This window comes from Diadema setosum, chromosome 20 (assembly GCF_964275005.1).
Source record: "Diadema setosum chromosome 20, eeDiaSeto1, whole genome shotgun sequence".
In the NCBI taxonomy this organism is placed as follows: Eukaryota; Metazoa; Echinodermata; class Echinoidea; order Diadematoida; family Diadematidae; genus Diadema; species Diadema setosum.
In genome coordinates, this window is record NC_092704.1 from 16,489,182 (window position 1) to 16,510,176 (window position 20,995).

Sequence of the window (20,995 nt, forward strand, 5' to 3'; positions counted from 1 at the left end):
CTTCTAAAGTTCACTCTGCCCACAAATGCATGCACTCCCCTGGGATGAGGGTGCTCTATGTAAATTAGGCTACTGTATGGACAAAAGTAGCATTGTTTGGAGACTCTGGGTTGGTCCAAATATTTTGGGGTACATATACAGGCTGCTGTATCTATCCTGTTGATGGGTACAGTGTTGTCAGTTATACGTCTTGTGCTCCTACACACTGTGTGAAATAAAATCTAATTTTCCATGCTATGTATGTTGTATATTGTGTCAATTGAAAGTGCACTGTATGTATAGTAGGTTCTGTATATATTAAGAATGTGATCTAAATTTGTCTGAAATTCAATATGAGACCTATCATCAAAAATAAGTCTGCAAAAAATATTAATTCATTTTCATTCAAATTATGTCACATGAGTGGATCATTTTAAACATATCACTTGGAAATTTTTCATTGTGGGTTCCTATTTCTTCCTTTATTGTATTCTTTAACCTGTTGAGGACGAGTCCCGAGTATACTCGGGCAAGTGTCTATGGGAAATGTGTGTTGTATATAGCAAAATCAAAACATCCTCAAAGGGTTAAACATGACTCGATCAGGACAATCATTTACCAATGTGTGACCTCATGGGTACACACCTGTGATTTAAAGTTGACCAACCTGAGCCCCACACTTTTTAGTATCAATGATACAGCCTGTACTAAAATAAATGAATAAAAAAAATATTTGAAAAAAAAAAAGAAGCTTACAAGCCACTTATATTCAAAAGAAAGACTAGGTGTGGTTGAGGATCGAGGGGAATCCCTGTACAAATACAGTGGGCGCCTATCATGTGAAACAGAAGCGTGTGAAACTTGATAGCGATGTAAGGGACCTGAAGCGATGAGTGGTTGCTTTGTGACGAGAGCTGGCGCTACATAGCTTTCCCAAGTTAGTTCACAAGAGAAATGGCGTCCGCTGCGCGAAATGGAGTGGTGAATGATGGTGGCGGTATGTAAAAATATAATTTGCTGTTAATTGTTGCACACGTTTTTTTTTTTTTCTTAGCATGAAAGCTTATTAGTCGTGATGTCATGATTAAAATGGTGGATCTGGCTGAGCATGTGAACAATTTTCCTAATCACAGAGTACCCATGCATGAACGACATTATATGTGTGAAAATGGTCCGCGCAGCACATATACAAGTCCGACATATTGAAAATTACGTAGGGTTCTATGTTTAGTACCGCAGACGTCATGACTTCAATTCAGTTGAGTGGCAAAGCAATGCCAAATGGGGTGAGCTGAGCCTACCACTTGTTCGGCGGACTCTTGTAGTTTTGTTAACTGTAACTAGTCTACAGTGCCGTATGTGCAGCACAAGTCAGCTCACATTTTCTTTGTGGAGTAGTAATTTACATTTACCTGTATGCATTGGTTAGTGATTCTTTCTTTCTTTCTTTTATTTATTTATTACCTCCGCCAAGGGAGGAGGTTATGTTTTCGTTACGGTTGGTTTGTGCATGTGGGTCTGTTCGTTCGTTAGTTAGTTGGTTTGTCTGTACTCTGTGTGCAAAATAACTCAAAAAGTAGTCAACAGATTGGGATGAAACTTGCAGGAAAGGTTGAGAATGACACAAGTACCAAACGATTAACTTTTGGTAGTGATCCGAGAATTTGGGGGGAATTTATGAAGGATTTTTGATATTTTGGCAGGTAGGGTCAATGAACTTGAGAGTTCAGGCTGCGCGTATTTGAGGTTTGTATTCGCGCACTACAGTGCGTGCTCTAGTTTCTGCTAGGGCGAGGCGCACCGTGCAGCTGAGGGTTTATGATGTAACAATAAAGGCTTCTATATTGGGAAATCGGGCGACTTTCAGCACACTATAAACACTTTCAGCATGCTATAAGTACGTAGGCCTATGGGTGGAAATCACTGATATCTCTATGGAAGAACAAGATCAGTGATGGAAATGAGCTGCATGCTTGGCGGAGGTCTGTGCTCTCAGAGTGCTTCTCTAGTTTATCTATTTTTTTTTTATTATTATTATCTATTTTTTTTTATTTAATTATTATTATTATTAATTTTTTTTTTTTTTTGCCATGATTGATCACAGTTCAAAAGAGAGCCATCAGGCCAGTGCCGTGCCACTGGTTCTGTTAGGTATTGTATATACACCACATATTTAGCAATTTTTTCGAATCGGGACTTCTTGACAATTTCGTGAGTGGTTAAATTCGCGATTGTGGATTACGGTAAAACTGAAGGGAGAAATGTAATGTTATGCATGCGTGCCACATTCGTGTTATCATCACGAATAGCACCTGACTTGCGAAATTCGCAAAAATACAAACCTCGCAAAAACATCTGGTGTATAAAGCTAATTACAGTCCAGTAATCAATTAAAATTACTTGCTTGGCTTAGTGGTAGACCCCTCTGTGTATGATGTGAAATAGAATTAAATAAAAAAGTGCTTACTCCATATGCGCAATCAAAGTTTGACCGAAAGATCAGTCTGACTGTATTTTATCATCAGTATTCAGGGATATGAAGATTACGTGTGGCTTCATGTTACAAAACTCCTTCGGACAAGGACAGAGAGATTTTTCTGTCTACATCAAAGAATAGAATAATGAATGAAATTTGCAACATTCAGGTCAATCACTTTTAAGGTTGAAATTCAATAAGGAAAGCTTTTATTTTGCATGAGCAAGAAATGTAGGCCTACATCATTATGCTCATGTTGGTGTGTCTTGTTGCAAATTCAATATACTGTAAAACGAGGAATGTTCGCGTGCATTTTAATTTCGCGAATTTCGCGAGAGGCAAGAATCGCGAAATTAAAATGCACGCAAAAATCCTTTTCTACACTATATGCACACTATATGCCGCATAAAAGGCTGTCAGCTCCAATTCGCGAAAATTTCATGCCGTGAAAATATCATGTTTTACAGTACACTGTACATTTTCCTACGGACAATCTGTATAGAGCCAGGGTGTCTTGCATCTGATATGGTCTACAATTTGTGCTAACTTCAGCACTGTACTTGTATTTGTAAGCCCTACTTATAAAATTCAAACAGTTCGGGGCCCGTTTCATAAAACTTGTTATTAGTGACAACTGCCACATTTCTATGACAAATTTGCTCTCAGCCAATCAGATGCAAGGATTTCTGTAGCTTGTCACATCTATGACAACTTGTCACTGATGACAAGTTTATGAAACGGCCCCCCGGACCAGCTTTTGGTCCAGATTGTGTTGGTTACACAGGACAATATGTGATGAAGAGATTAAGGTGTATGCATATAAATCAGTGCTCATTACATATCGTTATTTTCAGAATATTATTAGCTCCAGTGATGGCATGCAAGTCACAACTTTACTCCACATAGACCTAAGGCAGTTACTTTCCAAAATAATGATATTAATTATGATAATAATAATAATAATAATAATAATAATGATAATAATAATAATAATAATAATAACAATAATGATAATGATAATAATAATAATAATGATAATAATAATAATAATAATAATAATAATAAAAATGATGATAGTAATAATAATAATAATAATGATAATGTGTAGGGTTTTTTCTGTTAAAACTGAATAAATACCATTTGTGGCAATTCTCCCTCTCCTTCCTCCCATGTAATTTTCCTCTTCCTCCCCTTTTCTACTGCAATTTTTGTGCAAGGCTTGCCTACCCTTGCCCTGTATTCTCTGACTGCTGCACACATATTCTCTTTCTTTTTTTTTCTTGCCTCTTTGTGTGTTTGTATGTGTGTGTGTGTGTGTGTGTAGGGAGGGGGAGGGGTTGTCTTCCTTTACCTCCCTCTATCTCTGTGGTATGGAGACTGTAGCAAGGTAATCCAACTCAAATAACAGTATGTACAATGTACAATATTATTGTTTTCAGACTCCTACATCCCAGCAACACAGAGGCCAGATGGAAGCTGGAGGAAGCCGAGGCGTGTGAAGCCAGGATATGTTCCCCAAGAGGAGGTCCCACTGTAAGATGACACAAACTTATTTAAACTGTGAACAGTAAAACTTCCAGTATTTTCTCTCGTCAGTACACTTCATGTAGTGGTCAACTTGACTTAAATTGAAGTTGCTTTTAACTCATTTTTTTTTCAAGTCAAAATAGAACCAGGCACCAAAATGAAAAATGCATGTGGTAAATACATCATGTAAGTTGTCACAGCAAATCTTTCTAATTTATAAGAAATGACAGTTGCTCCTGAACATTAGCATTCGATGGCTCTGAAAATGGGGTTGTTTCTTTTTGGTGTTACTTTCAGGATGTAAAGTCTGAAAAAAATGTTTTCCTCGTATCCCTCGAAGTGGCCATGTTCTGTGTACCAACAACCAACCACTTAACTACTAGAATACATTGTAGAGTATCTTCTCTCATCATAGTGTTTTGTCATTGCTAAGAGCCTCTTGTCTTTATAGCTTTGGGTCATTGAGTAATTTAGATTTCCAATTGTGCTTGCCATCATTCAACAGCTGCGAGGTCCATAGTGATTTTTACATTGTAACAATACCTTATCAACTTATTGACCTGTAGTGAAAATGTGTATTTGTAAGTAATACCTTATTCCATGTCATGGTTCTGCTGGGTTGATTGTGTTCCAGTGTTGTAGTCAAATGATCCGTCATGCAGCCTCTCCCCAAAGAATTCATGTTCCTCTACATAGTAGTGACAGATTAGACTTGATTGTGCAGGATTCTGCTAGTGATCTGAAAATCCCCAGAAAATGAATAGTTTGGTATCTCAACTTATCTTTTATATACTTTTAGCTTTTCACAAGAGCATGATCTTTATTGACTGTTTATAGATCATGATTAAGTGATATCTGGAGAATTTTAAAGAAATCATTGCACAGAAATCCCTTCTATCCTCGTTCCATGTAGTGATGCAAGACTCCCATGAACATACTTGCCAACTAGTAAGATTTTATCAGATTCAGTAAGATTTTTTACGTTAAAAATGGCAAAATCAGATTTTCTGTCAGAGAAATCAGATTTTTGAAAAATATTTAGATATACCTTTCATGTGTATTTTCTGAAGATTTGACCGAAAGTAAGATTTTTAACTTCAGTTTGCATATAAAATAAGATTTTTGCAACCCACGAGTAAGATATTTCATCTTGAAATGTTGGCAGGTATGCATGTAGGGATGTCAAATAAAAAAGTGTCTGTTTGAAGGTGAGTTTCCGTATTAGTTTCTTTAACATGCAACCTCTACATTTAGTCACTCACAGCATACTGTAGAAAATGTTTGGTTAGTTTGCATTATCCCTTAGCAGTGTTTTACATGATTAAAAAAAAAAATAAAACACACTCTCATGGAGAATGACTTGCCGCTACTTGTGCTGAATGCATTTATTCTTCTCTCATTTTACATGTCTTGCCTTGTATTCTGTAAATTAAAACTATATCTTGTCTTTTCATATCACATGACAGGAATTAATCTATGAAGTTAGGAGTTTGAAATCAATCAATGAACTAATATTGTAATAAGGAGAATAAAACAGTCTTGTAATATCCATTATGTGATGCAGGTATGAGAGCAAAGGCAAACAATGGGTGAACAGCAAACCAAGGCTTCCCCCTGGTGTCCATGAAGACCCTGCCCCAGTGCAGCAATCACAACAAGTACAACCGCAGGCACCCCTCTCCAAGTCCGCCAAGAAGAATGAGAAGCGCAAGCAGAAGCGGAAGGAAAAGGCCCACGCCCAAGAAGAGACGGGTATAGTTGATGGAAAGGTTGATGCTCTTGCCAGTAACATCGGTGACGTCAGTCTGAGTGACAATGCTCAGTTGACGGGCACATCGGATCCACAGAAGCGCATGAAGAATGTGAAAAAGAAGTTACGACAAATCGAGGACCTTCAGGTGAAAATTTCAAGTGGTGAGATTACGTCACCGTCCAAGGAGCAGCTGGACAAGATCGCGAGGAAAGGGGAGCTGGAGGAGGAGTTACGGACTCTGGAGGAGGGCTTGTAGTGTGCTTTACAGACATCATGGGAGGAGAATTTTTAATTTACGTTTGAGCCAACACATAAAGCAGGTCATGTATTTGAAAGATTCTCTTGAAGAGCGAGTGATGTGATTTGAAAATACCTCTGGAGGATACCGGTATGTGATGAAATCCATTTCACCATGGGAAGGTTTGTGATAGGACATACAGCCTGTAGACATCTTGGAAAAGTCTTTGATGACATTCAGGTTACCTGGTACGTAGGAATGCCTTGTGATATGCTTGGATATTTTCCTGGTGGACAAGTTGACAGAAAGTTACAGTGTTCGCTTCTCATTTTAGGTTTGTGCCCAGTTAGAATGAATGCCACAGGCATTGTTATCATAGTTAGTACATAGTAGCATTTATACATGCTTGATTTTTTTTTTCCCTACATGTTATGAGTACACATGATATTTAGCGTTATTAGTGTGATGTTCTCTAATGACTTCTCTTGTCAAAACAGTCGATAGAAGATAAACACACATCATGAAACTTATCTTTCATACCTACCTTGTCTCAGTTCATGTAGGCCTATCAGTGATGGGCAACCACATCGTGGACAGTGTGCCAGACAAGTGTAGCATGTAAAACGTTGTTGATATTCTCCAAATCTTTATGTATTGTCCAGCATTGCGTTACTTTCCCAGCCTCAACCTCACGACATTAAGAGATTATTCATCACAATATGTAAATTTGAACAATTCTGTCCCAATGAGTTATGTCATAAGCGGTTTTAGCTGTACATTTTATGTGACCTCAAGTTGTGAGAGATTTTCCAGACATTTTGCAATCTCAAAGTTATTTATTCCATTTTCTTTTCGCAGGGTAGCCCTTTCAACTCACTTGGAATTGCTCTGCCAAGGGGCCCTGCATCACATACAAAATACAGTTAGAGTAAAAAACACAAACTCATGGACATGGTAACAAAGAAGAAACACAAACACAAAATTATACAAATACAAAAATTATACTCGAGAAGTAAATGATTGTTTAGACCATAAGTTTTTTTTTTTCTTCTTCTCCTTTTTTGTCAGTATACAATAGTGTGCCAAATGGAGAAGGGATTTCAATATCAAATAAGGTCATGAAGGTTGATAGAAGTGGCAATCTTTCTGATGTTTCCTCTCCCTCTTTTGATACCAAAGAATCCTTGATATTGGCATAGTGGGATCCAGCCTGCTCTCCCTTTCTCCCAAGAGAGATGGTAAATCCACACTGTTGTTCACTGCTAACTTACTGTTCAGGAATTTGTTATCAGAGACAAGTTGACATAGTTGTTATAAGCTACTGAAATCCTTGCATCTGATTGGCTAAGAGCAAATTTGTCACAGAAATGTGGCAGTTGTCTGTGATAACGAGTTTTATGAAACGGGCCCCAAGTCAGCATGATTCAGTTAGAAATGCACAGAAGAGAGAGTTGATGAAAATTGATGAATATATCACCACCTTCCAACACTGTCATATTGAGAAAAGACAAACTCAAAAGAAAGCAGTGCATTTGTGTTTATGTGTTACACTTTAAAAGCTGTATGTCATTCAGGCAAGTCACAGGCATTAGCTGTACCGTGTGACCATTCCAATCGTTCCCATCGTAACAAAATCTTGTCATCTTATAAGCAGACATTTTTGTTATGTTTGAGCCGAGTGTTATTTTTTTTCACAAAAAAGTTTGTCTTCTTCAGGAACATCTGAATATTTTAGTCATAGTGGTATTGTCTGCTGGTACAGACATCATACTGTGTAATTGACATCAGTAAAAATCAGATTTCTGTGTATGCTTTCAGGAGAGTAAACACTCCCCTGCAAGTCCAATTGTTTTATTAATATTTTTTTTTTTGAATGCCAGGTTTTTATATTCAGAGAAAATGGTAATTTCTCCTCCAAAAAAAGTTTAAAGTTGCACATAAATAACACTTAAAAAAAAAGGAAAATAAAAATCCTGATGAAGGCAGAAGACCCTATACATGTAGAAGGAACTGTACAATCATTTGATTTCTAGTACGTGTATATTGTACTTCATTGTATATGCACCTTTTACCAAGGCACATTGATATCCAGGATTATTTCAGATCTGATTGCTGCATCAGTTGTCAATGAGCCTCTCCCAATTTCATTGTGTGCATGCAAGATACATGTTTAGATGATGACGACTGTGGTTTGTACATTATGTTCAATTGTCATTAACTACTGTAAAATGATGAATGTTTGCATGCATTTTAATTTCGTGAATGTCGCAAGAGCCAAGATTCGCGAAATTAAAATACATGCGAAAGTTCTTGTTTACACTATACATTGAACGTTAGAGGCATCTCGCAAAAATTTCATGCCGCATAAAAGGCCGTCGGGTCCAATTCATGAAAATTTCATGCCGTGAAAATATCTTGTTTTACAGTATTACATCAAAATGAATAGAGAGATGACATCATATCTGTGAGAAACAAATCAGACCAGGAAGTATCACTATCTGAATATCTGTGCCTTGTGGCAGAAGTCTCTCTAGTAACTTGCAGTAATAACATCAACCAGAACAAGCATGAACCTTAGAAAGCCTACAGTTGGCACAACAGTCCCCATAGAAATTGTGTTCAGTTAAATGGGGCTTGTTTGTCTCAAGATATTGTAAAGATTGGAAAGGAGTCATGGAACACAAAGAATGTGCAGGCAAGTCAAAGAAGTTTAGGCATAGCTTAGCAATGAGGTAGAAAGTTTGTTGAAGTGTCAAATACCTGGTACGTTATTTTGTCTTTGTTGAATATTTTTTTTTTTTTTGTTGAGCATCAATGTTTAACACCAATATACTATGTTCAGAAGCATGTACAATGTATTACAATCAGTGAGATTGCCTTTGCTGTCAAAATTTTGTACTTGTTACATGTGTATCCGATAATCACTAAAGATAGATTTTACTCAATACTGCCAATTTGTCTCAACAGAGTCATATCTGACCAACTAGTACAGTGGAACCTTGTTATAACGAAGTTGGATCTGAAGAGATACCAGAAATAATGTGGATATCTCGGTAGTCTCAAGCAGCTTGTTATAATGAGGTCCCTTTATACAGTTTATTTCATTACATGTACCACCATCCTTTTTCATGTCTGTTATTCTTTGTTATGCATCTTGATATCAGGAGTATGTTGGAAGTCATTTACAAGTTTGATGAAGGTCAAATGACAATTGTATACTGAGGTACAGTGGACTCCCATTTTAACAGTCCTTGGGACTGCCAGTTTTCTTTCTTTATATCAAAATTTTTGTTATAACTGAACAAATAAACATTAGAAAATATAGAACGGATAATGTTGTGGTCTGAATTTTTATTTTGTTGTAACCGGTATTTTGTTGTAACCGTGTTCATTATAACAGGAGTGCACTGTATTAAAAACGTTCAGCAAGCTCAGTTCACTACATAGGTTGTGCAAGAGAAGGGAATGATGGTACAGTATGAATTTGTTGTTCCACAATTGTTGATGGACACACGAGCGTCTGTGTATTAGGTTAACATAATAATTGAATGTAATGTACGGTAATATCCAATTTTGAAAGGTTTTTGTAATGATTGTGTGTATATATATGTACATAGCACTGTAATGCATGAATGGATGCCACATAAATGCTTCCAAACAGGAACAGTGTCTCATTATTTGCTTTTGCTTTCATTGCAAGATTTTTGATAAGTGGAGTAAAATGTATGTGTGTGTGTGTGTGTGTGTGTGTGTGTGTGTGTGATCAAGGAGGTACTAGGCTCGCCTAGTACCTCCTTGGTGTGATGAGGAGAGTACATGTACACTGTATTCTTTTGTCAGTACAAAAACATTGTACAATGCATCCAATTAGAATTAGCACCACCCAGGGCTACCCCCTCACCATATCAGTGAACCACAAACAGCTGCCTTTGTACATGTGTGCACTAATGGTGTAGGTATCTTTCTTTGCCAGATCATACATGTATTTCCACATTGTCCCACTCTGCAGGTCAATCTCCACAAATGCACACTTAAATTTGTCAAAAATCATGCAAAAGGGGAAATCACTGTTTCTTTCAGGGAGTAGAAATCGACATTGCAAGAAACCTCTAGGTGCGAAAAGATTACCGTAGAAGCAAAATTTGTAAACCAACATTGCTGAACTAATTAGGTTATTCATAGTAACTAATGGCTATAATCTATTAATTAGGTTACATGTACACGTGCATGTATTACACAATATACAGTATGTACAAAAAAAAAAAAAAAATTACAATTGGATTTTCGCATTGGCAATTTCCAATATGATTTAGCCGTCTAAATGCTACTTCAGGGTCTTAAAAATATAACATCTTAGCTATATTATGCAGAAAACCCCATCTTTTTGGTTGAGTGGTCACAGAGATATGTGGATCATTGTAACACATGTCATGGGTCTGATTCTTCCAAGTTAGGCACTGGAATGCTCTTGGAACTGCATAACGTGTAAAAAACAATGGACAGAACTTGGAGGGAAGGGATTCCTGACATGCTCTATAAAACTCCTCATTTCTCTTTGACCACTGAAGCAAATGTAATTTTCCGTAAGATGTGGGTAATATTATACAGCTGTAGTTTCATACCCAGAAATTAATAATAATAATAATAATAATACTAATAATACTAATACTAATACTAATAATAATAATAATAATAATAATAATAATAATAATAATAATAATGGTACAGCATTTTGTAATGCACCATCGATCTAATAGCCTATTCTGAGGCGCAGAGGGACATACAAAAAGAATAACATGCATCATATAGTTGTACCTAAGAAGGTTGAAGAAGAAGAAAGAGATAGAAATATATACCCAATGAGCAATTCAATGAATATTCACCCAATACAAGATGCAAACATATACAGTTCGACCTCGATTATCTGGCCATGTCGGGACCGGCGCTCATCCGGATAAGCGAATTAGCCGGATATGGGAGACAAACACTGTTAATGTATATAGCTGCCGTCCCAGTGCACTGGCAGCTAGGCAGGTAGCGTACCCCGCAACGGTGGTGTAATCTATGCTAGCCTGCGCAAAATTGTGGTCCCTTCTTCACAAAAATAAAGTATATCTTTATGTGAAAATCATACATGTTTTACCTCATTAGATATTGAGAAATCTATCATGCACATCTTATGAAATTAGTGAAATAGATCCATGAAAGTCACTGTTTTTTCTCAATTTTTGGATGAAAAAAAAGTCTTTCACTGCGTGAACGCGTCCGGATAATAGAGATTTCCGGATAAAAGGAGGCCGGATAATCGAGGTCGAACTGTATGACTTCAGAAGCTTTTTAAATGTTTCAATGGTTTCCGCTGATCGGATCCACAGTGGAAGAGCGTTCCAGAGAGATTGGGCTGCAGAAACAAAGGCTTTTTCTCCGAGAGTCAAGATTGTTCTTTTAACTGTCAATTGTATCTGGATTGATTCACTTCTTTTAGAGTTATCATTGTGGAGGGTCCGTTGTAATTTTTTTTTTGGACATACGGTAATGTATGCATACAGGTGTATACGGTAAATTGAATTGACAACTTGAAGTCCTAGTCAGAGATGTTGGAAGGCTGGTTGCCTTAGCCAGACTGCTGTGAAGTTAGTGTTGAATAAGGCCATCATTTTGACCAATTAAACTAGGCTTTGAAAAAAAAAAAATTACAATTATTGCCTAAGAGTACTAGGCAATTTTCATGCGTATGTGCGGTAACTGCATTATGGAAACAAAGAAGACTTCTTCATACGCACCTCATATCTTTATAGTTAATGTGGTTCATCTACTATAGTTCATGAAATACAAGAAAACATTTCAGTTGTTCACTTTAATAGATTGCTATGTGGGACTATGTATCAAACACTCTAAAATGATTACCCCAAAAGAAAAAAAGATTAGATTTGTAATGGTAGAAAGGAAAGGAAACAAACAAACAAATACTCGGTCATCTAACTTGAGACTGTAAAGTACCCAAACAACAAAACGGGATAATCTGAAATATTTCTGTTTAATATACATGCATACATAATATTACTGCCAATGTGCAGTGTAGACATAAACATTTACCTTACATCTGAAACAGGCACACATGAACTACACAAATCAATAAAACATTTGTAAACTTCAAAATTGCACAATACTTTCCACCCCCCCCCCCCCTCCAAAAAAAAAGAAAAATCAACTTTTGACCTTTTCAAGGACACAAGGGTTTGAACAAGCCTAAAGGGTAAAAATTCTACAACTTTGCATGCACTATCATTAGTTTTCTACATCAAATTGCCACAAAATTATGCTGGTTTATCATCGCTTTTTATGAAGAGCACACACTATACAGACTATTTAGTCAAGAACAATTAGATGATCTTTCTGTTCTTTCTTATTTTTCTTGATCTCCAGCTTATGTCTGTGAAAAGAAAAAGTAGATAAGGGATGGAAATAGAGAAACGTATCTAACACATTCTCCATTCCTGAGAAAAAAAAGAAAAGTACATACTGTACATGTAAATGTGGATTTCACCAAGAACTTCCAAATTTGCATTCCTGAATTCCTACAAAATACCTGAAGCATTTTTCATGGACCTTTCTATACATTCCCAGAATTATCAAGGAACAAATAAAAATCAAGGACTTACAAGTACAAAGAAAAATTCACGCATTTCAAAGGGCTGCACATATCACCAACAATAAGGGCAATACTGCTGAAGGCATAGTTTTAATTTATCCAGTGAAGGCATGATGGAACTGGAGGGGAAAATGGACATAAAGTGAAGTTCAAACATGGTAAACTTACAACACATTTACATTTGTAATTTGATTTTTTGCATGTAATAACCCAGTCGACATGCATACACTTCCAAAGTTTTCTGATGTATGCACACTACAATGTACTTCATGATTTCACATATTTAACAAGTTACAGTGATATCCATATACTGTAAAAGTGGAAATTTTCGCGGTGTTGAAATTTTCGCGCATTTCGCGCAACCAGAAACTAGCGCGAAAATAAAAACACGCGAATATTTTTGCTTGCCATACCTTCCTGTGCGTGATGTCTTGATTCCGCGGAATTAAAAACACGCGAAACTCTTCTGGCCCGGCCTAGCGCGAAAAATTAGTCGCGCGAAAATATCCACTTTTACAGTATACATGTATCTCCCATATCCTGCTTCAGAGAGAGTTGTAATTGCGTGGAAGCTGTGTGACATAAACCTTGGACATGGATCATTAAACCAAGTCCAGTTCTTCATAAACAGGTAATTATGATTCAACATTTCTTTGTTTACATCTTGACGACCGAGTTCAAAAATCAATTTCTCTGTAAGTTGTGTTCCTGAATCTATTAGATTGACATTTCATTTATCTGTGGAGAAAAAAGAAAATATGCCAAGCAACACAAATACATGGACCATGTTCATTAATCATTATTAAAATACATTAACACAGTTAACACTTTTAAAAAGAAGTTATAAGAACAATGTTCAGAGATGTACTAAAGAATATGCTATTGTGTTGTGCCTGAGATTGCATTCACAGGTACATGTTTTGTTTTGTTTTTTCACTTTTCGTAAATTTAATATACTGCACACAGTTTGTTGATTCTTTATTCATTAACATGAAGTATTTCCTCAAACATGCTGTATGTAATTTACAACCCCTTTTAGGATTAAAATCTTTAGTTACAAGTGAACCGAAGGATATAACCATAAAGCAACAAAGTGTGATGTCATAGCCATTTATCACCATGGTAGCTGGTTCTAAACAACCTCTCCCTGCCAAAATGTTTATGCTCGCATCTGGTTCCAACCTGAGCTACAACAACAGACTGCAACATCATCACTTTGGTACTCTTTTCATGGAATGTATAGGTATACGAAAAATTACTGGGTTGTTCCACTTCACTGCAATTAAATTTTTGCCCTTCACGACCTTCAGCTCCTTTTTGCACAGGTGGTAAATAGGGACAATCCCTCTAAATATTTGCTCTCTTTTCCTGGTGTTTACATTCTATATACATGTATGGAGATCCATTCACAGCAGAATCAGTTCGAAGGACACCACAGCCTCCGAACCAGACACCTCGAGTCAAGACCAACGCCATCCAACAAATGTCCTTGGGCTGCTGTTAGCTGGAATCTGCAGAATTAGATATAGCATGAGAATGACACAAACATGTCGAAAGGATAAGACACTTCAATAAGAATTCAATCTGATATTCAACTTCTATCTATCAAAACTACAGTAATCACGTAAATTTGAAGGCGATTAATTAATCTTCTGCAGTGTGCAAGCAACTGAAAATATTTTCGTTAGAGCAATGCACAAAGCCATCTTAAAAACACAATATTCTCACACATTCACTTCAGCAAAAGTAATTTGATACCTTCAAAATATAAATGGAAAGTCTTTCTATGAGGACAGCATTATATGTATAAATTTATATACATGGGAGCAAAAAAACAAAACAAAACACATTGCAAATCATAACACAAACCCTTGCTATAGAGACTGCTGCAAAAATCAGTTTTACCCATCTTTCACAATCAGGGACATCTCATATTTGCTTTCAAATTCTACATGTATGCAAGGTCGGCAGACACAACAATGTCACACAAATACACAAGCACAACCACAAACAAGCTCATAGATGTTTGGAGGGGCATTCAAACATTTACCTATTCAATTTCATCAAAGAAACATTGACCTAAAGGCCAGACAATCAAAAAAGACAGACCAGGAACCCCATGCATCACAAAACCACCAAAAAGCCACCAGACATGGATTTTTTGTTACTGTATAAATTGTTATTTTGGAAACGGTTTAATTTTCGCGAATTTGCGAATCACAGTTGGAACACGAATTAAACACACACAAAAACGTCGCAATGCGCAAGGGAAACAGTGCATTTACGATACCTCAGTGTCAATTCGCGAAAACGACATCTCACGAAAATATCTGTGCCCTCATTCGCAAAAATAACAGCTTATATCGGTAATACAGTAATAGCAGATTCTGGAAGAGCAGACGCTAAACTTTAAAATGATACAAAACTCAATACAAACAGACTTTCCTAACCAGCCTGTATAATGGAAAGCAAGGACACACTCTGGAAAGTGTTTACTGAGAAAAGGGGCTTTGAAGTTTAAGGTCTATGCAAAATACAATGTATACTTAATCTCATTAAGCTGGGCTCTGTGCTATAAATGGGACAAAACTACACAAAAAGCAATCACAATGAGGGGATAACAAGATTAAGCTGAAATTTTGCACACTCCATTAGCTAGCACATTCTCTTCATGACTACTACTAACTTTCAGAGCAGCAGCATCACCTTTTAAAAAGTTAAAAGAGTTGAAAGTGATGAATATGTAAAGGGTTTTTAAGGGGCCTCTATGACATACCTATTAAATCATACTATTCTACAAAAAAAAAGTGTTCTAGAAAAGCTGCAAAAACACAATTTCCCATTCATTTCATGATCTCAAACATTTGAATTACATAGAAGAATTACTCTTTCAAAAAATATTGACCCATTTCACCTATTTAGGGTTTTCACATGAAATTGCGTTGTGAGACTGTTGGATTTGTAATGCACTGTCACAAACAGTGTATGTTTTCACAATCACCCTAATATTCCTACAAAATAATTCAAATTTATGAAATTCTTCCGTCAAGATTTTTTTTTTCATTGCAACTGATTGACAAATTGCCCCAAATCAGTTGTAAGTAAATAATTCAAATTCACCCAATGTCAAGTTCATTGGACAGTAATTTGAAGCCAGTGATATCCAATTTATAGAGGTTCAGCTAGCAATGACAATTGTTAGAAGGAATGCTTTTGTGTGACAATGGTCAGCTGGAATTGTTTCCTTCTTATTACCTCCGCAAAGGAAGGAGGTCACGTTTTCATCGGCGTTGGTTTGTTTGTTTGTCTGTGTGCAAAATTACTAAAAAAGTTGTGGACGGATTTGTATGAAACTTGCAGGATAAGTTGATAATGACATATGGCACAGATTATTAAATTTTGGTAGTGATCTGTAATTTTCATGGATTTTTGAAGGATTTTTTATCTTTTTGCAGATAGGGTAAATGTACTCGGGAGTTCAAGCTGCACACATTTTGACGTTTGCATACACGCATTAAAACATGTGCTCTGCTCGGGCAAATCGCCGCGCAGCTGGAAGCTGATGACGTAAACAACAGGCTTCTATACTGGGAAATCAAATGATTTTCAGTGTGTATGGGTAGAAATGAGCTGCTTGGCAGAGGTCTGTGCTCTCTGAGTGCTCTTCTACTATTTTAAGTCATTCACCAAAGGCCCACACAAAGAAAGAAATACAAGGACAATACAGACACACAAGATTATAGTCAGTACCTTTATATGCATATTCCAAAGCACTTGCTATTGTCTGCATGTCGGTCTCTATGCTGCGTGCCCAGTTTTCCACATGTCCAAGTTCCTGTGAGTGGGTGAATGATATCAACAGATACACAATCAATTCTGTGACTCAAAGTTTCCCATCTTTTTGCCCTAACAAGGTATCCATGAAGGATGATTACAGTTACCAGGTACTTAATCTGATGAAGGACATAATGGTAGTGACATGCAGAATTGTGATAATTCTTCTCATTCATTAGAGAATTGATAAAACACGCAGTAAGTAAACATTTTGAGAATTCTTGATATCACTATCCACCTTGATTTATTTAGCAGCATTTCTATCTACACATTTTTTTTTTCTCTTTTTTTTTTCTTTTTTACAATACATGCTTGTCATGTACAAGTAACACAGCCAGGGGAACTTTTGCATTTGTATCTTTTTTTTTCTTTTTCTTTTTACTGATTCCTAGCACAAGCAGTCAAAGGAATACCTGTCAATGTTCTTTTACATCATTAGTGACTTACGGTGTTTGATATTAGCAAGTTTTAAGTGGGCTATTGCTGCCCTGAAGAGGCAGCATTTTTACCTGTTCTTTTACATTACAGCTCTTTCTTTTGAATCTAATGACTACTACTGACATGTCACGTCAGTTGAACCCAAGACAATTTTTGGTCAACAATGACAATCTTGAGAGGTAGTCACCTCACCAAAATACAGAGAGGGGGAAAGAGAATAAGTATTAACCCGTTGAGGACAGACTGATTTTGCTACAACACGCATTTCCCATAGACCCCTGCCTGAGTATATATACTCGGGACTCATCCTCAGCGGGTTAAGGGGAGGGGGTAAGGGGAATATATGAATGAAGTCCTAAAAGAAACATACCTTCAGGGCTTGATTAAAGTTCTCTACAAGGGAAAGCCACTGTTGACTCTGTTTGGCAAACTGGGCTGCGTTTGCCTGAAGCTGCTTTGTCTCAGCATCTAGCTTCTTCTCATTCTTATATGCCACTGCTACCCTGAAAGAGGCACAATGATTTCATGAATTGTACACTAACATAGGCAAGAAATCCACTGATTTTGCATTACCAAAAGTAATTTCTTTACCAGATAATTTTACATCTCCTGAGAAAGATTAGTAACAGTGAAAACTACAAATTCATCACTTTCATAAGTATGACCTCTTATCACAATAATTACTAAGGAGATGGCACCTGCAAGGGTCATGCAAAGTGATCACATTTTGTCATTATAAAATTACACATCCAAATATATGTATAAATTTGATGAATATAAATAATAACATAATATAAATTAATTCCTTCTACTTCCTTTTTTTGTGAATATTTTGTTTACTTAAAAAAAAAGCATGAAACTGTGTTCGCTGAAAGCAACATTTTGTGCTTGATATACAATGGCAAGCATGTTTACCCTGTCCATTGAAATCATTCTAAACAAAGCAATCCATTCCTCACCCTGTCCATTCTGAGAGATAATTCTAAAAATGCAATCCATACACTGTGGAAATTGTTTGTTTTTGGTTGTTGTTGTATTTTTTTTTTTTGTAAACTCTTAACATACACTCGTCTTAGCAAATGTTTGCAAATGAACATGCATACATTTACTGGCCATCAACACAACACCACCATCAAAACATGACATGGCTGTTAATGCAATTTGACAAAATAACCCAGGTGAGCTCATCACCTGCAGGGTTTGTTGAGTTCTGTGGTACTGGCTTCATTGTGGTTTTACACTCACCTACTGTTCAGACTTTCAACCAGCGAGCGAGTCACTGCTGTTGCGGCTGCTGCAGCTTCCTTCTTGCGTTTTTCTGGATAAAGGAGAAAGGAGATACGATCATAGACTAGGTTTGTTTTGTATTATTGATTAATAGGCCATGCATTACTAAATACATAAATTATACCACCCTTTGTCAGGTGTATGCTGGCAAGCACCACTTAAATAGGATTAGGATCTACCAAGTAAACTTGAATGCTGTTAATCATACTTTCATAGATCAAACTGCTAATGTCTCATGTCATCATCCCACATATGCACATGAATTTTAAAACTAACAAGTAACATTTTAACGTTGATTGTACAAATGATCTTTTCCACTCATATGTGATTAGATCTAAAGTGGAACTAAACACTGGCACTGGCTTGGCTTATCATTATCGACCTACATTAAAATTTGCAAAGTCTCAATTCAATCAGCTTTAACTATTCTATACACAACCCTTAAAGGAGACCTCAGGATGATTTTCAAATTTTTACATTTGAACAACTATAAATTAGTTATACTGAGGACAGAGTTTCAAAATTCGTGATAATTGGGATGAAGAATAAGAATATTTTCAAAATTTAGAACAAATTGCAATAAACAAGGATGATGACATGGCAGAGTCACCATAAGAATGCATGAGTTGGGGCTCAAGGAAGCAGAACAAAAGAAGGCGGCATGCATAGATTATACACAGGTGAACTCGCAAGCAAGTGGTATTGTAATGGAATTGCACTGCTACATTTCTGAAATATGTGAACCTCCTATGTCATTATCCTTGTTCAGTGTAATTTGTTTAAGGTTTTTCAAAGTAATGTTTCTCTGCTCAAGAATCACAATAAATTTCACAAATCTATACATGGAGTTGTTCATTTATGTACTACATGATGTGAAATTATGAAAATCGTATGGAATGTCCCTTTATGACTTCAGCCAGAAGCCGTGCTTCACTTGTCGGGCTATCCCTCAGTCACGTCAGCTCAGTGTATAACAACTATTATAGAATGGGTAGCGAGAATCCTGCGATCTCATTGATCCAGAGCTATGTGTTGATTTTGTACTGGCCGCACGCTGAGTCACAGTGGTAAACATGTTATCGCGCACTTGTAGCAAGAGTACACGCACTTGTAAGAAAGGTTCGCGCACTAAGCAAGCGATTGCGCACTCAGTACGAGATGTCTATTGGCTAAAACAATCATGCATCAGTTTTTACTGGATGCATGGTTTTGAAGAACAAGGCAAGTGCCATAATATGTTCTCGCCCATTCGCGTACAAGAAAGAACGCTTAGTGTACAAATGACGCACAGGTCTGAGTGCGTCAGTCGGAATTGTGTGCATAAGGTAACTATGGAATGCTTAACCCAGGAGGCGAAGCCGAGTGGGTTTAGGCTAAATTCCATAGTTACTGCAAGCACACTTTATTCCGACTGACGCACAAAAAGACATGTGCGTCATCTAATTTATAGAATGGGTAATTTTCTTGCCAAAAACCCATTTTTCTATCGTGTTACCCGATGACAAAATTACTGGATGCATTTCCTTTTGGCTTGGCATACACAAACCATGAATCAGTTTTTACTGGACGCACGGCCAGCCATGCATCAGTAAATACTGATGCATGGTTGTTTTAGCCAATAGGCGTCTCGTACTGGGTGCGCGAACGCTTGCTTAGTGCGCGAATCTTTGTTACAAGTACGCATACTCTTGCTACAAGTGCGCGATAACATGTTTACCACTGTGACTCAGCGTGCGGCCAGTAAAAATCAACACATAGCTCTCGACCAATGAGATCGCAGGATTCTCGCTACCCATTCTATAATACGCACTGCACGCATGCGCAGATGTCATAAAAATGTATTGGCTTTGACTGATGATGAGGATGTGTGGGAAAAACAAAAATTCACTGTTCATTAATGGTTTACATCAAGGACAAAATTTCGAATAAATATTTTAACCGAATGATGGAATCGTAATATAATGACTAATGACCGTAATGTCAATGCATTTTCGCCTTTCTAAAAAGGTTCGTACAACACGGTGTTCAATACAACTCGGTTTGTGTGCATTGTCAATACAAAAACAGCGGTCGATCTGAAAAAGAAGCGGCACCGCGGGGAGCTGAAAAGAGGGCACTCAAGTTCGACGGCACTGAAACTTCGAATTGAAAAGGGAACAACAGCATTTGATAGTGTGATAGTGCTGGATTTTCTCAATCACGTAGGTCAAGTTTTTACGTGAATTTCAGTGTTAAATATTCTTATCAGGCAAATAAAAATTAGGCGGTCGACGAGTAGTTCTAGTACTAGTATTTACTGTAGGACCAACCCTACACTACAGTACAGGCATGGTCCGGCGGTCAGTGGTAGCCAGAGGCGGAGGGCCGGGCTACTACACAGTTCAGTGATGAAGCATCAGCGACTGGGCTGTGTATAGTTAACAACGTTAGTGATGTTTGTGATATCGCACCTTGAATCTCTCGTCTTGCCAGATGTTTGGCCTGATGTTCCTTGAGCATTGATGACAACATAACTGCAGATTGTATAGATGAAGCAGGCAAACCCTTCACGTTATACTCGGTAAACAGACTTCACTTCAGAAGGTCCAAGTCCCGAGACCAGATTCTGACTATGTTTACACTTTCGCCGGTTAGTTGCGGTATCACGCGGTATATGAAAGTACGGTCCTTGCGTTGGCCGAGCGCTACAGTGCGAGCGAGATCATGCATGAGATCTCGAGCGCGGACTAGTCTGGTTTCCAGACCCTTTGCCAACTGGACCTAGGACAAAACACGACGTTGAGGGCGTCAATGATAGCGAAATAGTACGGA

General features: G+C 37.3%; 2 protein-coding genes across 2 annotated transcripts; one reads left to right on the forward strand and one right to left on the reverse strand.

Annotated features, from left to right (window-relative positions):
- The first annotated feature begins 909 nt into the window (after window positions 1-909).
- Window positions 910-9,637, forward strand: LOC140243645 (partner of Y14 and mago-like). The gene is made up of 3 exons (XM_072323308.1): window positions 910-976; window positions 3,895-3,988; window positions 5,547-9,637. Exons 1-3 carry the CDS (start codon window positions 934-936, stop codon window positions 5,989-5,991), a joined length of 582 nt encoding a protein of 193 aa, XP_072179409.1. The 5' UTR covers window positions 910-933; the 3' UTR covers window positions 5,992-9,637.
- Window positions 9,638-11,991: 2,354 nt separating this feature from the next.
- LOC140243236 (biogenesis of lysosome-related organelles complex 1 subunit 1-like) lies at window positions 11,992-20,838 on the reverse strand. Its single transcript, XM_072322907.1, has 5 exons — window positions 20,635-20,838; window positions 18,143-18,215; window positions 17,268-17,400; window positions 16,376-16,460; window positions 11,992-14,136 (listed from the first exon to the last, which is right to left on the reverse strand). The coding sequence occupies exons 1-5, from the start codon at window positions 20,693-20,695 to the stop codon at window positions 14,126-14,128; spliced, it is 363 nt and encodes a 120-aa protein (XP_072179008.1). The 5' UTR covers window positions 20,696-20,838; the 3' UTR covers window positions 11,992-14,125.
- Between the last annotated feature and the right edge of the window lie 157 nt (window positions 20,839-20,995).